The following is a 23,731-nucleotide window of genomic DNA, read 5'->3' on the forward strand; positions in this document are numbered from 1 at the left end:
CCTATGGTGAGTCATTTCCATTTTAAAGAACTGAATATTTCTTTGATTTAAATAGAATGGTGAGAGGACATAAAAGAAAAAAATGTTTATGTCAAAAAAATAACATACGGAGCACACTGCATTCAAAATATGAAATTAAATACTTTAGAAATATTATGAAGCCCATATTCTGTATAGTTGCGTATTAGGCAAAAATAAGTGCCTAGAATCGTTTTACTGGGGATTTTTACATCATCACCAACATTTCGGTTTCCCAATCAGTGGACCAGCTGAACTATACATATTCCTTATGCCATGGAATTATTATTTAATGTTTTGGAAGACCACTTAAAAAATAAAAATAAAAATAAAAAGATGTCTTAGTAGTTGCTAAATAAAGAGGCACTTCCTGAAGTATCCAAGTTTCTCTCTGCGTGACTCATCCCCGGTGCGCCCACGTGTACAATGTCGTCACAGAAGGAATTTTAGTTGGAGTTCGGGAAAGTAGCATCTTGATTTCCTTCGTCCTGACGGAGCCTCTGCAGCCTGGCGCGGCCTCGCTTCCCGCCCAGGGCGGAGATCCGCGGGTCTCGGCAACGGCTCGCCCTCCCCAGCTTCGTTCTGTAGCCATGGGCACTCTCCTCCTCTAAGGTCACTTCCCCTATTTTTCTGTCTAGAATATGACCTGTACTGCATTTACCTTTTAGTAAGACGCATCACATCCTTTTGAAAAATTATTATAATTATTATTATTATTGTTTTACAGAGTCGGAGGTAGAGAGAGGAAGAGGGAGAGAGAGAGAAACATTGACGCGAGGACACATGGACTGGTTGCTTCCCGCATGACCCCAATCAGGGCCGGGGATGAACTGCAACTGAGGTACGTGCCCCCTGAATCGAATCCACGACTCATTGGTCCACAGGCTGACGCTCTAACCACTGAGCAACCAGCCAGGGCAAGGAAGGAGATTATGTATAAATAAATCCTCACTGATAGGCTCAACCAATAAGCCTCGTAGTATATGGAGCTCAACGGCCCTAACCCCCTTCCCGAAAATCACTTACAACTTCATTTTATCTGTGTAATTTTGCTATAAATAAGTTATAATTTCTAACTTCTAGACAGTAGGTTAAACACATAGTAAAAACTGTCCTTTTCCCCTCTACTATAGGACCATCTTAGTGTTTTCCCAATTCAGAAATTTTTGTCTAAGTGCTAACAAATATTATTTTAGAACCAGACAATAAATATTCATTTGTTTTATTCTTTTCTATATTATAAGTATACATATGGTATCACATAAATCTATGCCGTGGTCTGTCTATCTGTCCATCTATCTATCTGTCTATCTAAAAACATACAGAGATGGAGAGAAAACAAGCAAGCTCTGGTCTCTGTGCCTGAGGGTCAGCTGAATGCCATTCTGTGACCACTGATTCAAGCCTTGGCCCTGGTTGGGTTGGCCAAAGCTAGTGGTCCATGCCACTGACCACAGGGGAGCTGAGCCACAGAACATAAGAACACAACCCTAAAAGACAAACCCCAAAACCTTAACACAAATTCTTACCAGCACAGGTCAGCAGCCCCATCTTGACATGAAATAGCTATAAATTCTTTTGTAACAATGAAGGTATTCATTGTAATGGGAATATTTATATTTGCTGTAAAAAGTGTCTACTTTAGTCTTTTAAAAGGAACACCATTTAAAAAAAAATGTGACATTATGCCTGGCCGGTGTGGCTCAGTGGATCGAGCACCATCCCATGGACTGAGAGGTCCTGGTTTGATTCCCGGGGTGTGCAGGAGGCAGCCGATGGATGTTTCTCTCTCACTTGGATGTTTCTATCTCTCTCTAAAAAAAAAAAAAAAAAAAAATTAATAAAAACATATTTTTAAAACAACATTTTTAAAAATGTTGCATTAACTCACCTTGTCACAGATCCATTTCTTAGGATTTTTGTCTCTGAAGTGTTGACTTCCATAAGAGTCAGAACTGTACTTGCTTGACAAATGCAGTGACGGAATGTACTTTTTATTCTTATGGTAGGAAGAGAATGGCAAAAACCTGAAAGAACATTAAGGTGACATTCTCAATTGGATTTCTAGAGACACTGGATTACTATTATATGCATATGTTAATACGTATATGCACACGTTAATACATATTCATCAAGTATCTATTATATTCCAAGCCTATGACCTGTGTGGACTAGTTTGATCATACAAATTGAGCAAAACAGATTCTCTTTCGGGAGTTTGAGCTGAAACCAGAATTAGCCCTGGGTTCTGGAGTTGGAGGGTGATATTGAATCAGGCCATGATGATAAAGTGCAAGCGGAGGGTCTATGGGAAAGAAGGTGAGCCCACAGATAGAGCTGTCGGGAGAGAGGAGTTGTGGAGCAGCAATGTAGAACCCAGAGATGCTGCTAAGGGACATCCGCCCCCGCCCCACCTGAGGCATCTTGGTCCAGGATTTCTTTGTTTTCTCATATATCGACAGGTCCTCAATGCATCTCTTCAAACACACCCTTCATTTCTTGAGCTACCTTGAGTAAATCTGTGTTTTTACAACTTCGAGGGTTCTACAGTAGTGACCCTAACTGCACCTGTGCCCCCGACCACACCAACCACACCTTTCTCAGTTGCCCCCTGAATCAGGTTGGTGTAGCTTATAGAGTTCTGCCTATTAAGCGGTTTATCAATGTTTCTCCTCCTTCTGCTACCAAGGCCCCTCTTCTATGGTGAGTCTGTTCATCTCCGAGACGGACTATGGCCACGGTCCCCTCACTGGTCTCATCAGCAGGGACTCCCATCCCTTCACCACGGACATAGCGAATAAGGTGATATTTGTAGGCTGCCTGTTCTTTTCCCAGTGATTAAAACACTGCGGTGCGTTCAGTCTCCATATGGCAAAGTGCGAACGTCTTCTCCTCGCACATACACGCGGCCCTTTGTTCTCTGGCTCCACCTACACGCCCATCTCATTGCTGCCATTGGCTCGAGGCACCAAAGCTCTGAGCTCTTCTCGGGATGGGCGTGAAACCCCATGAGCTACGCACTTTTTGCTGTTGTTGTTGTTAATACTCACCTGAAGATATTTTTCCATTGATTTTAGATAGAGTGGAAGGGAGAGAAAGAGAGAGAGAGAAACATTGATGTGAGAGAGACACATCCATTGGTTGCCTCCTGAAAGACCCCAGCCAGGGGTGGGGATCATACCTGCAAACCCAGGTACGTGCCCCTGCTGGAATCTGACCCACAACCCTTCGGTTCAAGGGCTGGTGCTCTAACCACTGAGCAAACTAGCCAGGGTGAGCACTTTTTAACTAGAGGTGGCTTTGTCCAGGCCACTGTCCTGGCTCTGCCTGGCAAATGTCTGTTCAGGCTTCCAGTCTCTCTGACCCCCGCTTTTGAACCCCAAATTGAAACGGGACAATCCAGGATGTGCGCATGGCACTCCGATATGGCGACATGAGTGGCACAAAACGACTTGACTGTCTTTCTCAACAACAACAAATAATCCACGAGCTTCACAAAGGGACTGAAAGTCAGCTGGTCTTTAGCTAACATACGTGAGGCATTGTGTTATGATAAAATCTGACTCAAAAGACTAAAAGTATCTTTTTATGACTTATCGAATTGCATACACTAAAAGTATACATAATATTCTCAGGTATATCACTAGAAGTATTCCAAATTGTCAATTAACTACATGTTATAAATCTTAAACTTCTTTAGACTTAGAGGTCTATAATAACAGAATTGAAGTATTCTGTGGTCATTTATTTTAAAAAAAGATACCCACAACATTTTCTTTTCTTTTTCTTTTTTTAAAAATATTTTTTCTTTATTGATTCTAGAGAGAGAGGAAGGGATAGGGAGAGCGAGATAGAAACATCGATGAGAGAGAACATCAATTGGCCGCCTCCTGCGTGCCCTCCACTGGGGATCGGGCCCACAACCTGACCGGGAATCGAACCAGCGACCTCCTGGTACATGGGTCGACGCTCAACCACTGAGCCACACCGGCCGGACAACACAACATTTTATTTTCAAGGAAACCCTGGACAAAGAGAGAGTGAGGTCTCCGCTGTACAAAGAAATAAAGGAATCCTTTGTAGACAAATTCAAGAACTTCTTAATTATACACAAGCTTATCATCTGCATCCCCAGTGTTACAAAGCACCAGAACTTCATTAGAAAAATGAAGCTGGAAAAACGAAGGCGGCACTTTGCAAATTTCCAGCGGAAATGAGCTGGGGAAGGCGGGGGAGGGCCGGATCAAAGAGGGCAATCACGGTTAAGTGTGCCCCGGCGCGCCCGCGTGGAGGACACGGGGCGCATGGTGACCACCACTCCCCTCACTGCTTGCTTGGAGTCTCCTGTGTTAATGGGGTTAGCTAATCTAGTATTTTAACTTAAAAAGGCTCTGCTGATTAATAAATGTTGCACACTGTGCTGGTAATTAAAATAAATGGAAGAGTTACAAATAAAAGTTGAATTGTTAAGAAAACACTCTCTGAAAATATCTGATAATCCTTCTTTATCATAATATAATAACAGTTCGGAAAACATGCAAATTGCACAGGGCCGGAGTGCTGGGGAAAAAGACAGAAGTCAAAACCAGTTTGAGATGGGTTGAGTTTCCTTATCCCTATTCTTCGGTGACAAACAACCAGATCTCATCTCTCTACACCAGATTCTTTTAAAAAACTGTTACTGAAGATCCGGTTTCTTAGCATTTTTACACTAATACTTAATCAGAAAAATATTTTTAAAATTTACAAAGAAATAATCTACTCTTTAAAAAAAATTTTTTTTTCTTTATTGGTTTTAGAGAGAAAGGAATGGAGAGGGAGAGAGAGATAGAAACATCGATGAGGGAGAACACTGACTGGCCGCCTCCTGCATGCCCCCTACTGGGGATCGGGCCCACAACCTGGGCATGTGCCCCAGCTGGGAATTGAACCAGTGACCTCTTGGTGCACGAGCTGATGCTCAACCACTGAGCCACACTGGCCGGGCAGGAGGCCTCTACTCTTTCCGTAGGCTTCTGTCTGAGCTAGACGGCGAACTTTGAGAGAAACGAAGGCAAGACACAGAAGAGCCATCGCTACTGAACGTTTCTTATCCGTGCCAGCAAGCGGAGGAGCTGCAGCAACCGAGTCCCCGGTTCCACTTTGCCACTGAACATCCACAGGACGTCTCTCACTAAGTAAGCGTGGCAGAATCCGTTCCCAAACAAAGCCATTTTGGCCAAGCATTATTTTGAGCTAAAGGTACTTGAAAACAACTGGTATAAGGGAAAGGTTCTGACCTCTCCTTTTCCCCCGGAAATCCAAAGCTAACACTTCCTGGTCTCGGGACAATTCTGCACAGACAGACCTTGTCACCCTCCTTGGTTTCCTCCTGTATTTTAGTTACTTTTCTACAACTGCTTCTCTTTGCTCAAGCTGCTGTAGAAGCACCAGGGTGTGCCGCTTCTGGGGTGCTCGTTTCCTTAGGAGGGCTCTCTGGTCACATGGCACTGGAGTGCATCTGTGTGTTTTCCTCCTGAGAACCTGTCTTATGGCAAGTTCACCCTCAGGCCCGGCCAAACATCCTGAGAGGCGAGCGAGTTGGGCCTCTGCTCCAATGACTGTCGGGCAAGTAACACCTGTCTGTACCCAGGTTCTCACACAAGCCTATGCAAGTTCAAAACACAGTATTCCCACGATCTGATTCAATCATACACGTCTCTTCGCAGCGAAGCTCCAGCCCAGTGGTTCTCAACCTTCCTGATGCCGCCACCCTTGGATACGGTCCCTCATGTTGTGGGGACCCCCAACCATAAAATGATTTTCGTTGCTACTTCATAACTGTAATTTTGCTACTGTTATGTCTTTTTTTTTTTTTAATCCTCACCGGAGGACATTTTTCCATTTTTCGTTCAGGTAGAGTGGGAGGGAGAGAGAGGAACAGAGAGAGAGAGAGAAACATCGATGTGGAAGGGACACATCGAGTGGCTGCCACCCGCACAACTGACCAGGGCCGGGGACAAACTGCAACCGAGGTACGTGCCCTTAGCGGGAACCGAACCCGGGTCTCTCAGGACCGCAGGCCGACACTCTAACTGCTGAGCCAAACCGGCCAGGGCGCTACTGTTATGTCTTAGGCGACCCCTGTGAAAGGGTCGTTTGACCCCCAAAGGGGTCGTGACCCAAGGGTTGAGAACCGCTGCTCTAGCCAAAGTCACACAGATTTGTTTAACCCTCTGCGTGTCTGCACCCTAACCCCGCAGAAGAACCCTGAATCCCTGGGAGCTAAGGGCTTCCCTCCCGTTCCGCTCGGGTGTGGAAGTCATCTCAGCACAGAGAGCTCATCTAGTAGGTCCTTGGATCCGTATTCGTTTTCTGTCGCTGCCGTAACTAATGGCCACCAGCTCAGTGGCGGAAGGAATACAGATTCATCCGCTTGGAGCTCTGGAGGCCAGAAGCCTGAGGTGGGTCTGGGGGTACAAGCAGGCTGTGGGGGACTGTGTGCCTTCTGGGGGCTCCGGGGCTGCCTGCATCCTTGGCTGTGGCTCGTTCCTCCATCTCCGGGGCTAGTGACGATGAGCTGTGCTTAGTTGTGCTGCTCTGGCCTTTCGTGTGTTCGAATCTCTCTCCACCTCCTCTTCCACTTTTCGGGATCCTCCTGATTCTATTCCCTCGACCCCCAGATAATCCAGGATGACCTCCCCATTTTTCAATCCTCGATCCCATCTGCAAAATCCTCTTTCTCATCCAAGGTAACATAGTCACAGCCTCCCGGGATCAGGGCGTGAGCTCCGCGGGGGGCCTTTATCCTGCCTACAGGAACACAGGTTGGCCTACTTCTACAGTGATGTCCTGCAGGCATCCTTTGAGGGTACGGTCACAGTCTGTATGATTATTGTCTCCTGTAGTAGACCAGATGGTCGCACGTAAGAGGAGGCACTCACAGACAGGGCCTGGGCACCTCCCATGAGCCTTCGGTGAAGCCCGCAGCCTGTGCCACGTGGTTCGTGACCACCGCGTCTTTGCCAGCTCTGCCATCTTGACAGGTAAATGCAACGTTTACTCTGATAACTCTGTGACCTCTGCTTTCTTCCACTTCTTCATAATAATGCCCTCTCGCCCCGCTTCATATAGGCACCTTGTAGCATCCCATTTCATATCTGCAAACATGCCCTAGAACAGCCTCTGAAAAACCCTGAAATTCTGTCTGACCACAGTCCACAAAGAGGAGGCACAGTGTGTTTCCCCTTCTGCCATTGTTCACAGTACAGGAACAATGCAGACACCCACAATCGTCCGTGCCACCAGCAATGCCTGGCTAGACACACACGAAGTGACTGGCAGCAGGTGCCTCTGGAAAACAGAACCGGGGATCCGCCCCCTCATGAGGTTTCGGGGTTTGACAATAGGCATATGTTGCTTTTTCCATTTCTCGAAAAGTAAATGAGCAATACATTCGCACTTTTGTGCGGTGGATTTGGCAGGTGGAGTAAGGTGGGGAGGTAGGAAACGCCTTCGTGGCGCAGAGGGAACACGGTCTCTAAAGGGAATGAAACGTCCCCGTCGCCTGGAGCACAGGTGTCTGTGGGGCGGGGCAGGAGGCTGCTGGAGAAAGAAGCCCGGATCGCATCCTGCGTGGCTTATGTCTTGCAGCAGGAATTAGGGTTTATCCTGAAGTTGATAAAAAAAATACAAAACAAAAAAAACCCACAAAACATTAAAAAAACATGTGGCTGACTCCGGCCAATGTGGCTCAGTGGTTGAGCATCGACCCAGGCACCAAGAAGTTGCGGGTTCGATTCCCGGTCAGGGCACATGCCCAGGTTGTGGCCCGATCCCCAGTGGGGGGCATGCAGGAGGCGGCCAGTCGATGTTCTTCTCTCATCGATGTTTCTCTCTCCCTCTCCCTCTCATTTCCTCGCTCTCTCAAATCAATAAAAGGGGGGGGAAGCATGTGGCTAAATCACTGCTCACTTGAATCTCTCTAGTGTTGCCTCAGGCAAGGGCAGAATGGGTGTAAGAGGGGTGGACCCAATAGGCTGTTTACAGCAGCTGAAAACAGAGACCGACAGTGCCTGAGTTAGAGCAGGAGCAGAGAGGGAAAGGGCTGAACTGGAAGAGACTTGAAAGGCAGGAAGGACAAGAGTTGAGGACCAACACCAGGCTGGAGAAGGAGAACAGGGACCCTCACAAATCCCTCTCCTGGGTAGATCACTGGTCCTGAAACCCACACTCAAGACAGAAGAAGCGGGCCAGTGTGGGTCAGTCTGAGTTGGGGACATCTGGTGGCGATGCAAACAGAGATGATGGGTGAACATATACATCTGGGACGTAGGAGTCAGAGCTCAGAGATCTAGAGTGGAAACCATTGGCATAGAGGCGGTAGTTGGAGTCCTCTGAACAGAAGTGATCAGAGAGATTATGGGAGGAAGGAATAAAGTGCAGAAAGAAGAAAGTACAAAAAAAGAGTGAAACACTGCATCCTGCCATCACCGTGGTTCTAGCTTGCTACCTTTCGCCGAAATTACTGCACTGTTCCCCTAATGGGCTCCCTTTCCTTCCACATATTTCTTTTTAAATACACCTGTCTCGCAACCAACAAATTCATATTCTTTTTATAACATCCTCTTACTCTAAAGCCTTAAATAACTCACCATTATCTACCGATCAACCCTCACATCCTTGGCCTTGAAGCCTCGCACACTTTTTCTTTCTACTGCCTCACATGAAAATTACTTCCTGCCACATTGGTCTTCTGGTTGTTCGGTGAACAACTCCTGCCATCATTCTTTGCCCCCATACCAACAACCACCTTTTCTCTTCTCTTTTCTCTACCAAAATCCAGACCGCAGACCAGAGCAAACTCTATATTGAAAAAGAAGGTCATGGCGCTTGTGGTCTCTCACGCGTGGGGACCGTGTCCCAGAGCTCACCCGTAGCACATTTTGCTCAGAATTTCACTGGGTTGTCTGGTTTGGTTCAAGTCGGAAGAGGCGTGGGAGCAGAGAGTCTGTTCTCCTCAGTGCTATGTCCCTCGAGCCTAGAACTGCTCCTGACACACACACATTTGCTGAATCAGTAAGTGCCAGAGCTTCTCACTGAAACCACTGGGCAGTTATTTACGAATTGCTTAGGTGAGATCCTGGTATCATACAGACAGACACACGGAGGAGGGAACGTTCTCTTCAGAAGGCATGAGCAAGAAGAATGAGCTTCTTTAGGGTCAAGAACAAACGTATAGCCCGGCTGTGCGGCTCAGTGGTTGAGCGTTGACCCTGCACCAAGAAGTTGCCAGTTTGATTCCCGGTCAGGGCACATGCCCGGGTTGTGGGCCCGATCCCCAGTGGGGGGCATGCAGGAGGTGTTCAATCGATGTTCTCTCTCATCAATGTTTCTATCTCTCTCTTCCTCTCCCTTCCTCCCTCTCTCTAAAATCAATAAAGAAAAAACAAAGAAACAAACAAACAAAGCTTTAAAGGGACTTCCCCAAAAAACCCTCTGTACTCCGCGCTCCAAAGACAGTGTTGTCTCACGTCCCATGATTGTATAAGAACACGGGAAAGACTGTGACCTTATGGAAATATGGTCACTGCAGACGTAATACATCAAGATGAGGTCACACTGGAGTAGGGTGGGCCCCTGATCCAGGGCAACTGTGGTCAATATGGTCATTGACGCTGACCTATCGAAAACATTTGCACGTTGCAGGTTGCTTCTGAATAGGTCAGGAGGACTTGACCTTTTCTCACAAATAAAGGATTCTCCACAATATCAGAAATAGAAAATGTGAGATGACGCGAGTCCCCGAACATGGACCGCTACTTTGTGACGCTGAGAACTCACACGTCGTGCATGTTCCTTGCCCCTTCCTGCCCTCGGAATTCCTTTCTGGCCTCTCTTAACCCGTCGATGGGCTCGGCCGCCCGCAGCGTCGGCTCCAGAGGCTTGTAGCGCTGCTCCAGGACTTCGGCGAGAGCCCGGAAGGGTCCCTGACAGGCGGGAGGACGCAAATACTTCGTTAGGGAGGGTTCCTTGACCCCATTATTGATGGCCAAGGCTACCGAATATCCACAAAGCATAGCAAGTTTACCAAAGTACTTTTTAAAAATTAATTTCTGCAGTTTTTATTTATTTATTTTGTTACAGACGTCTCTTCTTTTTCCCCCCCAGACACCCTCCTCCCCATACACCCCCCCAGCATTGTCGTCTATGTCCACTGGTTACGCATACATGCATATGAGTTCTTTGGTTTATTTCATCCTTGCTGCTCCCCCACCCCCCTCAACTTTTTAAAGAAACAATTTGTTCTTCTCTGAATTAGGAAAATACAGGACGGAAGACTATCACAGCTTCAAGAAATGTTCACACAAGTCCCAGTGATTGTATTAAAAATGTTTTTGATTGAGCAGAATTTCCCTCACATCAAAAGTTTTTATGAAAAACTAGTGAATTTGTAGTTATAGGTTGGTCTACTTTCAAATTTTAAAAAGCGTGTTTCCTTTTATACAACTTGAAAAGAATTCTCTCCTTTTTCTGAGTTAAAATATTAGGAACAATTTGGAACACGGTTTTCAAAGAGCACTTCTATAAATCAAAAAGGATGGCGAGTGTTTTGTCATTAAAATAAAGCTTCTAGGGGAATGCCAAACCTTGTATTTAATTGGTGCCTCCCCAAAAAACATAGAGGGGCTGTATTTTTAATCGTGTCCTTTATTTAAAATTCTAAATTTTATTGCTTAGTCACTTTGACACAGTAGCAACCTTTTAACCACAGAAATGCATAGCAAAGTCCAGAGGCTGCAACTGTGGAAAGTGATCCACAACATATCCTGCCTTTAAATTAGTAGTTACTTACACCAGTTACTAGAATCCACTGGTTGCCTGATTAATTAGTACCACATAAAGCACAATACAAACCAGGCTCAAGATTTTGCTGTGCCTTTAATTACATCTTGTTTTCTCTTTTCACCACTATTGTGCAGGGGAGAAGTGATCTGAAAGGGACCACGATTTCTAATCATACTCCTTATCCTTCCTTAACTAGGTTATCCCTAACAAGACACAGCTGGAGTTCCTGCCTGCACCGAGTGAAGACCGGGCTAATAAAAAGAAATGATTCACGCCTCATTTATGTTCACTTATGTTTTACATTAATAGAAACCAATAATAGGAACCAGTTACCATAAAAGTCATGGACCGTAAATAACACAAATGGCAAATAAGTATCATCTAGTACTTTTCACAGCTGGACAGGAGGATTGCTATATTTGAAAGGAGTTAATGAATTTTTATTGAAACTTTATTTTTTAAAGATACAGTAACATGATTCCAAGTTCACTATTAAGATATATATATATATATATATATATATATATACATCTCTTATATATATACATCCCCATTTGATATATATTTATATATCTTTTATTATATATTTCATTTATTATATATAACTATTAATATATTATACATTATATATGTCTTTCATATATATTTATTATATATTTCATATATGTGTATATACATGTATATATATACATTCAGCTTCTATGTCTCTTTTGGATAAATAGATTTGTTTAAAGGTAATTATGAATATTGATATAAATAGATTTTCTTATAAAAATGAGTCAGGGGTGAGGAAAAAGAGAAGGTGATCTGGGGGAAAATCACCTTTATAGATTTTCAGCTATTTTTTACAGCTCTTTCTACAATATAGCATAAATGATCAGTTAATAGTATTAATCAGTTAATAGTATTATCAGATAGTAGTTTTGAGAGATAAAAATACACGAGGGAATTAAGGACCCCAATTATAGAGACTGTAAATACGAACATCACCAAGAACTATAGCAACAATTATTTTTTTATGGCATAGAATGCAGGTTGTCTCATTGCACAGTTGATCCAATGACTGGGGTTCTGAAAGGCACCCCACTTCTTAGTATTCAAGCCCTTGTATGGACTGGACTTACTCACTTCTAACAAACAGGATATGGGAGAAGTAACCGGAAGTTGCTTGTGACCTTGAGTGCTAAAAAGGCTGTGGCTTCTGTCCTGACAGCTCTCGCTCCCTCAGCACGGAGCACCGCAGAGGCCACCGGGGGAGGGACTGACCCATGCAAACCCCCAACCATATGCGTGACCTTGGAAACGGGTCGCCCCCCTCTCCTCTCTCACGTGAAATCAGTCTGGGCTGTCACCTTGACTACAACGCCCTGAAACACCCTGAGTCGGAGGCACTAACCGAAGCTGCATTTACAGCACTGACCACAGAGACTGTGAGGTAAGACCTGTGTTGGCTGAAGCTATCAGGCTGCACAATAATTGATTCCAGAGAGAGGTCACTGATTCCAGAAAGAGGTCACTGATTCCAGAAAGAGGTGAACAAGCCTGCGCAGAGAACCAGTAGGGAGGAGCCCCGGGAGCTGGCAGTGTGGACCAAAATAAATACAGTTCTGGGTTGATGCTACCCGGGGGCAATTGTCTAGTTGTTTAAAATGTTGGTGGGAATGATAGAACTCTTGCTCTCTGGGACTTCCAGGACAGTGACAGTCGTCACCCAACACATCCTGTTCCACCCATTAGCTCCAGGAAGTCATTGCCAATCCTGCTCTGTCCAGTCCACAGTGACGATGGCTCGTTGCTACTGAGTCTTGCATTGTTTCAGGCCCTCTCTAATTCCCCAACTTATGCTTTTAAAATTACTCAAACCAAAATTATGTTTGCTATTGTATATAAAGATGTGGGTCATCAGATGACAGGTTAAGTTACACATATTTGATAATACATAAGATCGTTTTAAAAAATTTTTTTCTCTTTATTGATTTTTAGAGAGAGGGAGAAGAAAAATAGAAATATCAATATCAATGGGAGAGAACACTGATTGGCTGCCTCCTGCACGCCCCCCACTGGGGATCAGGCCCACAACCAGGGCAAGTGCCCTGACCGGGAATCAAACCAGCAACTCTTGGTGCAGGGGTCAATGTTCAACCACTGAGCCACACCGGCGGGGCACATAAAATCTTTCTAGCAACAACAGGTTCTAACAAGTACTGTTACAACAATATTTTTCATAAAAGGCTAGATCTTAGCCCAAAATCCTATGTGTTAACTTCGCACTCAAAACATCCAAGTTCAATACCAAAGAAACACCGGATTACTTCCTTGGTATATGTTTTCAACATACTTTATATTTATTTCTTAAAATTAGATCTTCTAAAAAAATAATTTTCTTGTATGATCGCAAAGACAATACAAAATAACTTCGTTAAAAACAGCAAGGACAGCCTGGCCAGTCTGGCTCAGCGGTTAGAGTGTCCACCTGCGGTCCAGAGGGACCCGGTTCGGTTTCCGCTAAGGGCACATACTTTGGTTGCAGCTTGTCCCCGGCACTGGTTGGGTCGTGTGGGTGGTGGCCACTCAATATGTCCCTTTCATGTTGATGTTTCTCTCTCTCTTCCTCTCTCTCCCTCCCGCTCTATCTGAACAAAAAAATGGAAAAATGTCCTCGGTGAGGATGAAAACAAACAAACAGAAAACCAGCAAGGACACAGTCACGGAAAGAATCCCGACGCGGCCAGAGCGTACCTGACACTGTTTCCTGTGGATGGGCGGCAGGACTTCGGACCGCGGAAAGGACCGGGTGCTGGTACAAGCCAGCCAGCTGCCCAGGCGGACGGTGCGCTTCTGCTTACGTCTGGGAGGCGTCAAAGGCTTTGCCTTCTGCAGCCGCAGTTCCCACGGGTCAGGGTGCTCTCGGAATGGTGAGTTGTAGATGCCTGGAATCTGAAGGAAACAGAATTGTGATTTCTGTCTTTAATCTTCCCATGGAGTGACGGGAAGATAAAGCCGCACCCTAACATGTTTCGTATGTGGAAGGACTGTTTTGAACGACAACTCTAGACCTGAACGGGAGGTGGATTTCAGATTTGTCAGAGAATTTGACGAAAACACACTCAGGATTGGTCTCCACTCCAGATCAGCCATTTCAGAATCCTTCATGTTGAAGATGAAACATGTTCAAATCTTCTGACCTATAGATTCTGTCTGCCACACAGGGTATATTTTATATGACTGTATTTATGAGAAAAACAAACAAACAAGCAAACAGAAGGACCTCATTCATTCATTTTGTATTCTTACCATTAACTGTGGGTTGCATATGTAACCACATCTATAAGTCACACATTCATTCTCACACACCCACATACACAATGCTCGGACCAGTTTCAAGTGCAAAGTATGCCCTCAATAAACATTTGATTTTTTCAATGATTATTCATTCCGTAGCATTACATGGCAGTTATTTTAAGTTCTTTAAAATAAGAAGCAGAGTGGATGCCTATAGATATAGATACATATTCAAAATAGCATCCTGTACTGTATTTTGAATCCACGTGGTTAGAAGCTGTGCTTCCCTAGTCTCACCTTACCCTTGTCATTGACCTTGGCACACTGCCTCAAAACAGTCAAGCCTTCCTTAGTACAGCACCTGATATGCCACAGAGGTTCGATAGCTGTGTATATGACAAATGTCCGATTCTAGTTGAGCAGATGTCCTTTTCTGAAAACCCAGTGGTGTCTGAGTTTAGAACCGCATTTGGGTATCTTTTCGTGTACACAAATGCACATCCGTAAGGAAAAGTTACATGTGGGAGGAGAGGATGGCTTGCTCGTTTGCTTTGTGGACACTCGAAACTAATGCTGAGGACGCATTCCCCTCGTGGAATCGGCAGCCCCAGAGTATTATGATTAGTTAGGTTAGTTGGCTTTGAAAAACTGTCCCCGAAAATTTTCTGTTTCCAGCCTAACGCTTAAATGAGTGTTGACCTCTAGCTAATTGCACCGGCTCAGGCTGCAATCAGTGTTCGGTCCCAGCAAGCATCAGGAGCACAGGGACCCTGTGTTGGGTACTTTTGTGTCCCCGGGGCCAGCAGAGTGCTTGTCACACAGTAGACACTAAAAATGAGGCTGATTTCTTCTCTAGAATAACAATGCGTCCTTCCGAAAATGCTCATGAAGCCTCTATTTTACTATCGTTTTCCAAAGCCACCTAAATGTTCTTAGTAAAACACTTGCACTTTATTTCAAAATCCTGTCCATTTCTTTCAAAGAAGTTATAGATTATGCCCTTTCGGTCTTTCGTAACATGCCAGTTTTAATTCGCTGCCAAGCACATTGTGATCTGGGACTTAGAACTAACTCACCCCAGACCCGCCCCACAACCCTGCTTTTCCTGTATAACCAGGGGCTGCATCTTATCAGATGAAACGAAGCTAATGGAGATATATTTAAGTATTTGAAAAATGTTTTGAACCGGCTCCCCTATGCAATTGATTTATACAAGAAAAGAACAGTGTTGAAAGCGTTATAGACAATTGTGTACACCATTTATAATGTCATGTTAACATTCTCTCACTATAACACTGAATGCAGAACAAGATGGATACATAAACAGATAGTTAAATGATCTTAATAAAGGAAAAAACATACATATATACTCAAAATAGCTTTCAGGGGACAGTAACTTTTAAGTGGATGGTAATTTTTAGGGTGATTTTCTATGATGAGAATGTATCCATTGTAATGAGAAAAAAACCAAATATTATATTAAAAAGACTAGGCTGACATAAAAATATAATTAAATCTATATAAGTCTATGACAGAGATACAAGAAAATGCCATTCTGTTCAGTGATAATCTAATTAAAGGAAGCCTGTCAGCATATCATTTCCACAAGCTTACAGATTAAAATAGTAAAATACAGACAGTTTAACTAGATTATAATTATGCTTTAAAATGTCTATCTACCTGGGTAACTGCACCAGCTATTAATGTTGCCCCCGTTAGAAATCTTCTTTGAGCCCCTCCCACATTTGCATGTACCTGTATACAGAGGCTAGATGGAAAATGCAAATAGATCCACAGACATGATAGCTTTCTTAAATTATATTTTGCAACCTATATGGAGACCTCCTCATGTGTATTCTCTTTGCAATTTAAATCTAACATAGATATAAAATATATTTTAATTGAATTTAAAATGTATCATTTAACATCTTCAAGGTGTCAATAGTTTAGAAATTAATTTAATGAATTTGTTAGCATCGCCAATAAACACAGTCCAGCCCTCCCACAATCCTTACCGCAAGCAAATAGCTGATGTATTTAGATTGAGACAGTATCCATTTAAGCATTATTCTTTAAGTAAATAAAACAACGTTAACTTACTACTGGCCCAGTTGCTACGTTTCATAATTTGTAAGCCACGGGTGAGTCACGGTTTGTTGTTGATTTCTAAAGATATTACTATGAGCCACAAAAGACAAAGTCAATCCTAAGGGACCAGGGCATATTTTTCAGTTTTCACATTTTTCACAGCTTGGAAGGGCTGCTGCCAAGCTAGCTTGTGGGACTTCATTCTCAGCAATAATTTTCTAGAGTGACCAGCACTATGGGGAAATCTTTGCTAACTGTTTAAAAAAAAAAAAAAAAAGCCTACAACGGAGTTATTTGCAGGACTGTCATGCTAACATTCAACTCAATAAGACCCGGGAAATCTCAGGAGAGGACTCAGCTAATAGCTTCTTACTGACCTCCTTGCATCGGGCCGGGCTGCTGACTGGTGGCCCAGTAGTGAATACGGCAAATGAGGTGTGAAACCACAGATTTTTTTTTAAAGGCTATGATTCTGACTCGTCAAAAGGAAGGAAAAAAAAAAAAAAAAAAGGCAATGAGTTATATAATAGATATATATTTTTCTTGAATTCCTCCCTTCAGACCCTCCATCATGGGAACTTAAGCATGACCTAGAATATTAATTATGTCAGGTTGAGCAACGAGCAAATGTACCATTTGTTACCCAGTCACCCTTAGCGTTACATTAATATTTTGAACTATTCCATATTTCTAACCATCTATCCGTTGGCTCTTTCCATTCCAGTTTTTATTCTTATTCTTATACTTAAGTATTATGTGGGAAAGGCCTTTAACAATGCAATTGATCTGAAAACGAACGGACATACTTTTTGCTTTGGGAGCATCTACTGTTTTATTTCACAAAGAATGTGTTTATGGCCATTTCGCTCTCATACCTGACCTTTATTTTGTAATTGCCTGGGGGAAGCTGTGTCTAATTTTTTCCTCTTCTCTTTGCTATTGAGGTTTACTTTTAAAACAAGTTCCTGTGACAGAAAAGGAACTTGAAACACGATTGGGTATGCCTGTAACTCCCAAGGCACATTTATTAGTGCTTCAATTTCACATTTTACCATCTGAGAAATCACAATTTCTCATGACTTCAAAGTAACAGCTTATTCTGGGAGAATTCACCTTTTACTTCTGCACGGGATAACGAGACCGCAAACAGGAGTCGCTGATTGCACAAAAAGGGAATCAGACGAAAAAGTGTTTTCTCGCCCCACGACTCAGAATTTGTCAATACCGGGAGAGAAGCAGCCGTAAAAGGGGGGCTGTCTAAAATGTGCTTGAGTTCTAAGTTTTCGTGACAAAAGAAAAAAAAAAAAGGTTCTTTGTCCTGGCTGGTTTGGCTCAGCGGTTAGAGCATTGGCTCACGAACCAAAGAGTCTCGGGTTCGAGTCCCCGTCAAGGGCACACACTTCGGTTGTGGGTTTGGTCCCCAGACCAGGTCGGGGTCCTGCTGGAGGCAACCAATGGATGCATCTCTCACATCGATGTTTCTCTCCCTCCCTCCCTCCCTCTCTCCCGTTTTATCTAAACAACTCAGTGGAAAAGTATCCTCGGGTAAGGATTAAAAAAAAAATGCTTGGAAGAAATAAGATACTAAAGCAAACACAGACGAGGTGAAGCTCTCCGGTAGCTGCAGAGGGGAAGTGGGCAGAGAAGGGAGAAGGGAGCATTGGCTGGGGTGGGGGCTGCCCAGTGCCCTTCATCATAATTATCAGGACTCAGGACACCGGGGGATTTACACAAGCCCCACTCAGCAGATAATTGCCCTGCTGTTAGGAGACAGTGTCCACACACTCTCATTGCCCACGTTTAGTAAGATACTCCAGGTTCCATTTCTCTTGCTGAGAACGAAGGAACACGGCCATGTCTCAGCCAGGGCAGGGGTGCCTTCCCAGTGCATTTCACCAACCTCAGATGTGGCTCCCCGGGAGGAGGAAGACTTTCAAGGAAAACGCGAGGGATTCACTAGAAGGTATTTGATGTAGAACTTACCTAGGTAAACCAAGAATTAAAATTAAAAAATAACATTACTGGCTACACAAGCTTTCCCTCTTCTTTTACTTCTGCTGAGAAATAGTGTTTTTAAAGGGTGAGGGTCAAATTCTAGAGAACGTAAGCCCCATCGGAGCAAATGCTTCAGCTTGTCCCCACCTCCGGCGACACGTTACAGTCGTTTCGGGATTGTGAGAAACACAGCTGACCAACCTCTGCCCTGGCCCAGCTCCATCGAATCTCAGCCATGTGCCCGGGCGTGAGTTCAGTTCTGCACTTTGAAAGCTGGGGACCCTGACTTCATGTTCATCTCAGGACCTGGCTCGGGGCAGACGACCGGTCCGTGTCTATTTGAATAAGGGACCTCAGCCCAGAGGTCTGTCACAGAGGCGCGGACTGTTATTCAGAGGTGAGAAGAGCGAGCAGTGGGCGTTGGATGGCATGGCCCGAGGGCATTCTAGAGACAGGGTGGAAAGACATTGAACGTGGGCTTACTGGGAAGAAGGTAGAGATGGTGGGGCGACAAGAGCTTGAGTCCAGCACCCAGGCAAAGGAGGCAGAGAGCGGAGCAGTTGTGTAGGAAAACTACTCTCCGATTTGGCATCATTAACTCTGAGCTTCCCACAAATCATCCCGGTTACAAGGTCCGGTGTAGAGGGTAAGAGGTCGGGGACTTAGGAAAGAGGTCAAGGCTGACAATTGTGCTTTCAAGTAAAAATAGTGGAAGGTGTGACACGGGTGGGAGCCGAGGGAGAGGATGGAGGTACCCAGGGAAAGTCTCGGCAGCGTGTTTGTACAAGATCTCCGACGCAGGACGGGTCCCTGGCCACCGCAGTGAAGCAAACGTGGCCATAAAAAGACTCGCAGGCACCTTTTAGCTTCCTGGTGAACTTAAAAGCTATGTTTAGGCATAGTGTAGTCTATTAAGTGTGCAATAGCCTAGGTCTAAAACCCCAATTCACATCTGAAAACCCAATGTACACACCTTCATTAAAAAATACTGTCTTGCTACAAAATGCTCACCAGCTCCCCAGCCCTCACAGAGTTGTGATCTTTTTTGCTGGGGGTAGCCACCAACTTTCCATTTGTAACAACAACAACAAAAAAAAAATGAAACAAAACAAAACAAAAAACCCACGATGGAAACACAGTATCCGCAAAGTGCAACCAAAGCGAGGTGTGCCTGTGTGGAGAACAGTGGGGGCAGAGGACTCCTGAAGGACACTCGGAGCCACCGGCGAGGGAGGGCGCAGCACGCACAGAAGACGGCTTCATGGGGGAGGTCAGCGGGGTCAGGAGCCAGCGAGAGGTGGGGCGGCGTGGGGACCGAGGAGGCAGGACTGGATGGTAATTAGAAGGCGACAAGTGACCTCTGCAGGAGCAGGGTCTGTTACTGTGGCAGACATCACGTCGGGACTCCCTGAATGCGAGGGGGGAACATTAAGTGGGGGCTGTTTTGAGCCTTCCAAAATATGGCACTATCGTGATGCCTCAGACGGCCTGGGGATGGACAGGATCACCCTCTCTCTCTGTCTTTAAAATTTTCACTCAGGATGTCCCTTTAGCCACACTGCCTTCTGAAAGATAGATTTCTGAGAAATGTTGCACATAGGGGAGACGCTGGGAAATCTTCCCCAATAAACAGTGCCTTTATCTCTTTATCTATAAGTGTCAGGTCACAGTTTCAGTGACCCCTCCGAGAACTGGATGAAGTCGCTTGTGTTCTTGGCTCCGGTGACTCCTGCAGCCTGTCCCACCACCGCCACCACGTCAGGGTCGCTGACCTCATCCGCTCTGCTATCTTGACCATCCCTCCACATTTGGCTTTGACTGCTGCTTGTCCATTTGACGCCCAGCCCCGACAGCACACAAATGACTGTAGAAGACGGAGATCAGTCTGCTGTGGCTACGCCCTCGCTGAGAACAGACTGTGCGGTGCGCACGCCCGGTGTTGGGCAGCGTCATGAACGACGAGATGGGATTCCTCTGGCGTGTAAGGTTGGGGGAGACATTCCCAGAAAACAATGACAAGATTGGCAAAGAAACAAACTTTAAATAACTTCGATGTCATGAACTACAAGCAGTCCCGCGTGGAATCGGCATGAACAAGATATTACTGAAGGAGACTGGGAAGCAAGGGCCAGACCCAAAGAGCTGACCAGCGTATGGCCGAGACCACAGGGGGTCTCTGGATCACAGGTGTGATGAACTGTATGTGAATCTCCCGGAAGCCTCGTGGGTTTCTTATCAGGAGATTCCTGGGTGACCTGATCAAGGGTTATTTTCGGTAGAGCGTTCGAAGTGAACTCCAATTCCATCCACAGTGATTTAAAAACTCCTCAAACACACAATTCACACACATTCCAAACTGGTTTATTATGCACAGGAATGAAGTCCCCCTGCTCTAAGGAAGAGAGAAGAAAACTGGTGAAACACTTTTTTTTTTAATTAAATATTTTTTTCTTTATTGATTTGAGAGAGAGAGATAGAAACATCGATGAGAGAGAACATTGATTGGCTCCCTCCTGCATGCCCCCCACTAGGGATCAGGCCCACAACCTGGGCACGTGCCCTGACCAGGAATCGAACCGGCGACCTTCTGGTGCAGGGGTCGATGCTCAACCACTGAGCATGCGGGCCGGGCGGAAACACGTTTCTTGACTGCCATCCCCCTAACCCTTCCAGTGAACGCCTTTTCCTCCCCTCTGGAAATCTTTCTTTTGCTTGGTTCCTTCCACAGATGTTTGATTCGACAATGATTTTATAGTTGGGTTCGAAAGATGATGTCCAGGACAATGAATGGCTAAAAGAAAAATACTCGGCACTGCAGAAACAGGCGACGGAAGGAAAATTTTCTTTTGTGAAAGAGCATGTGCAACAGGAGGGCGCATCTGTCAAACGTGATCTCCCGCGTTGCCCGGGCTCTGCAAGACACTGATTTCCCAGGAGCCTTCGCAGGGGGATTTTTTTCAGCAAACAGGAGGAAGCCGGTTTTAAGTTTTGCCAACGTACAGGGACAGCGCCCTGCGCCTTCCTCTGGTTGGCCAGAGCGAGTCCGGCTGTGGGGCCACCTCGTTTTCAGATGGCTGAGCTCTGTCTCACAGGCTGGTTCTGCAAACCTGCGCTTTGCTGCACGGAGGTTATTCATCAGCACCTACTAGGTGCCGACTCCACCTGCCGCTTCGTGACCACTGAGCTGAGTGGTTGGGATGTTCACACTGAGCTCTGGTCTACGTGACGGTAGGGAGCCCAGCAAAGGCCATGGTGCTTCACAAGTCTGTCATCTGTTATCACCATGCAAACTGGCCAGCCCTCTAGTGGTCACATAATTTGGCCATAAGGTAATGAGGGGTAAAGTGATTTAAACAAAAATGTTGGTTGATCAAAATATTTTGCCCTGGCCGGTTTGGCTCAGCGGTTAGAGCGTCGACCTGCGGACCAGAGAGTCCCAGGTTCGGTTCCCACTAAGGGCACGTACCTCGGTTGCAGTTTGTCCTCAGCCCGGGTTGGGGTCGTGTGGGTGGCAACCAGTCGATGTGTCTCTTTCACGTCAATGTTTCTCTCTCTCTTCCTCCCTCCCTCCCTTCCACTCTATCTGGGGATAAATGCAAGTGTCCTCGGGTGAGGATAAAAAAACAAAAAACAAACAAACAAAAAGTTGGTCAATAAAAATATTTTGATCAAAAAACTGAGTTGGTCTCAAATGAATCACAGTTTAGTCTCCGGCTCTCTGGGTGTCCTACTGGGTTGTTTCACACGTTTTCATTTATTTTATTTTTTCATTTTTCAGAATTAGAGGAAATAGTCGTTCCTTTAAAGCTCCAAGTCATTTTTGGTCTACTGAATCATCACTGTGCTAATTGAAATAAAGAGTCGGCACAGCTACTTAAATAGCTCAACAATGGGAGCTCGTTGGATAGAGCAAGTATTTATGTTTGCTTTTCGGTCTAATTGCTCATGCCCAGATAATTTTGTAACCAATGAATCATAGCTCTCCTTTATATCCCTTGGAATACTCGTCCTCATCTCCCCCAGTGCTTCTGATTCCCTTGTTTATAAACCTCTCAACCTCACCTGTGGGACCGGTCTCCCAACCGTGCCCAACAACTTCCCTATGTCCCCAACTTTGCCATAAATCCACTCCCTATGTTTTTATTATTATAATCGAAGCTTCCTTCTTCTCTAGAACACGGGCTCTGTGACAGTCCTGCTGAGCACAGTGTCCCAGTGACCAGGGGTAGATTTGCATGATCTCGGTCCCCCCGTGTCATCTCCAAGTCAGTCTCTTTTGTCTCCTTGCCATCTGAACATCTCCGGTCCGTCTTCATGGTAGTCCCACACGGACTCGCTGTGTGGGATAACCGTGTGTGTTCTGGGGTAATTTTAGGTGATTCTGTGTGTAGATGCACAGCCCATCCCAACAGTGTAGTGTCACTTCCTCTGACTCCATCCACCTGCACTGACCTTCGCCTTTGCACACATTAGCCACACCCTCTTCACTCCATTGTTCAGAACGGCTGTTATTAATTCAATAACTTCAACCACCAATATCTTACCCTCTTACCACCATTTTCTAGTGCATCCATTTTCTCACATTCTTCTTCTTGCCAATCATAAGATTCATTCCCAAAGATCTCAAGCTGATCGACCCCTCGAGATTTTCCCTATTGTCACCTTTTTGCCATCTCTTTTCCCCTTCCTTATCCGAGTCCCTTGATTGATTATCTTAATTATTCCAGTCCCCCACATCCACCATCCTGCAGGATCCAGTTGGCTGTCCCCCAAACCGGAATCCATTCTATGCAGAGTAGCTTAGTGGTTAATGAATTACCTCTGAATCCCCAACTCCACTTCTTATTACCGCAACGACCTGCATAGCTTAACCTCACCATCCACGGCTCTGTCCTCTGAGACACTGGCTCCACCTCAATAGGCTGATGAAGACTTCATACAGCTAAGACATGCTGAACGGTGCCTAACACTAAGTTGGTACCCAATGCATGCAAACTTTTTAAAAGGTAGTACCATGGCATTCTTGTGAATGTGGACTGTGAAGCCAGACCATCACATACTAACATTGACCTTGGGCTCCTTACTTCATCGCTCTGTGCCTCGTCTGTAAGTCGAGGATAACAACAGTCCACGTATAGGGTGGTGTATGAGCATTAAGGGAGGTAACTCATAAAAAGCAGCGAGAGTAACACCTAGCTCCCAGCGAGCATCAATAAATGTTCGCTGCTGTTGCTGTTCTTATTCCGCATGCCTCCAAGCTCCAGCCGCTGACTGCCGCCGGAACCGGCCAGACAACCTGGCAGCCTGGAATACCACGTACTGTGGACCTCAGACCAGCTGGGCCAAAGTGCCACTCTACACCCTCCTGCTCTGATGCTTCTCAGGATTATTTCAGATCAACCGGAATTATGAGATCCTCAAACATTAACTACTTCAACCTCCAAGCTTCTCTACAAAAATGATCCTACACTGATTTTTTCCCTGGACTTAGAGGTTAAGGTCTCCTTCTGCCTGGTTAAAC

The 23,731-nt window shown here is 45.2% G+C and overlaps 1 protein-coding gene across 1 annotated transcript in view; it reads right to left on the reverse strand.

The window, feature by feature from the left end:
* The window catches only part of SPATA17 (spermatogenesis associated 17), an 89,003-nt gene that overhangs the window by 23,747 nt on the left and 41,525 nt on the right, over positions 1–23,731 (reverse strand). Inside the window, exons 7-10 of the mRNA XM_036277730.1 lie at positions 13,585–13,782; positions 9,843–9,986; positions 2,219–2,223; positions 1,910–2,045 (exon numbers count right to left, since the gene is read on the reverse strand). Coding sequence (XP_036133623.1) covers positions 1,910–2,045; positions 2,219–2,223; positions 9,843–9,986; positions 13,585–13,782 — 483 coding nt within the window. The remainder of the gene's footprint in view (positions 1–1,909; positions 2,046–2,218; positions 2,224–9,842; positions 9,987–13,584; positions 13,783–23,731) is intronic.

This window comes from Molossus molossus, unplaced genomic scaffold (genome assembly GCF_014108415.1).
Source record: "Molossus molossus isolate mMolMol1 unplaced genomic scaffold, mMolMol1.p scaffold_m16_p_23, whole genome shotgun sequence".
NCBI classification, from domain to species: Eukaryota; Metazoa; Chordata; class Mammalia; order Chiroptera; family Molossidae; genus Molossus; species Molossus molossus.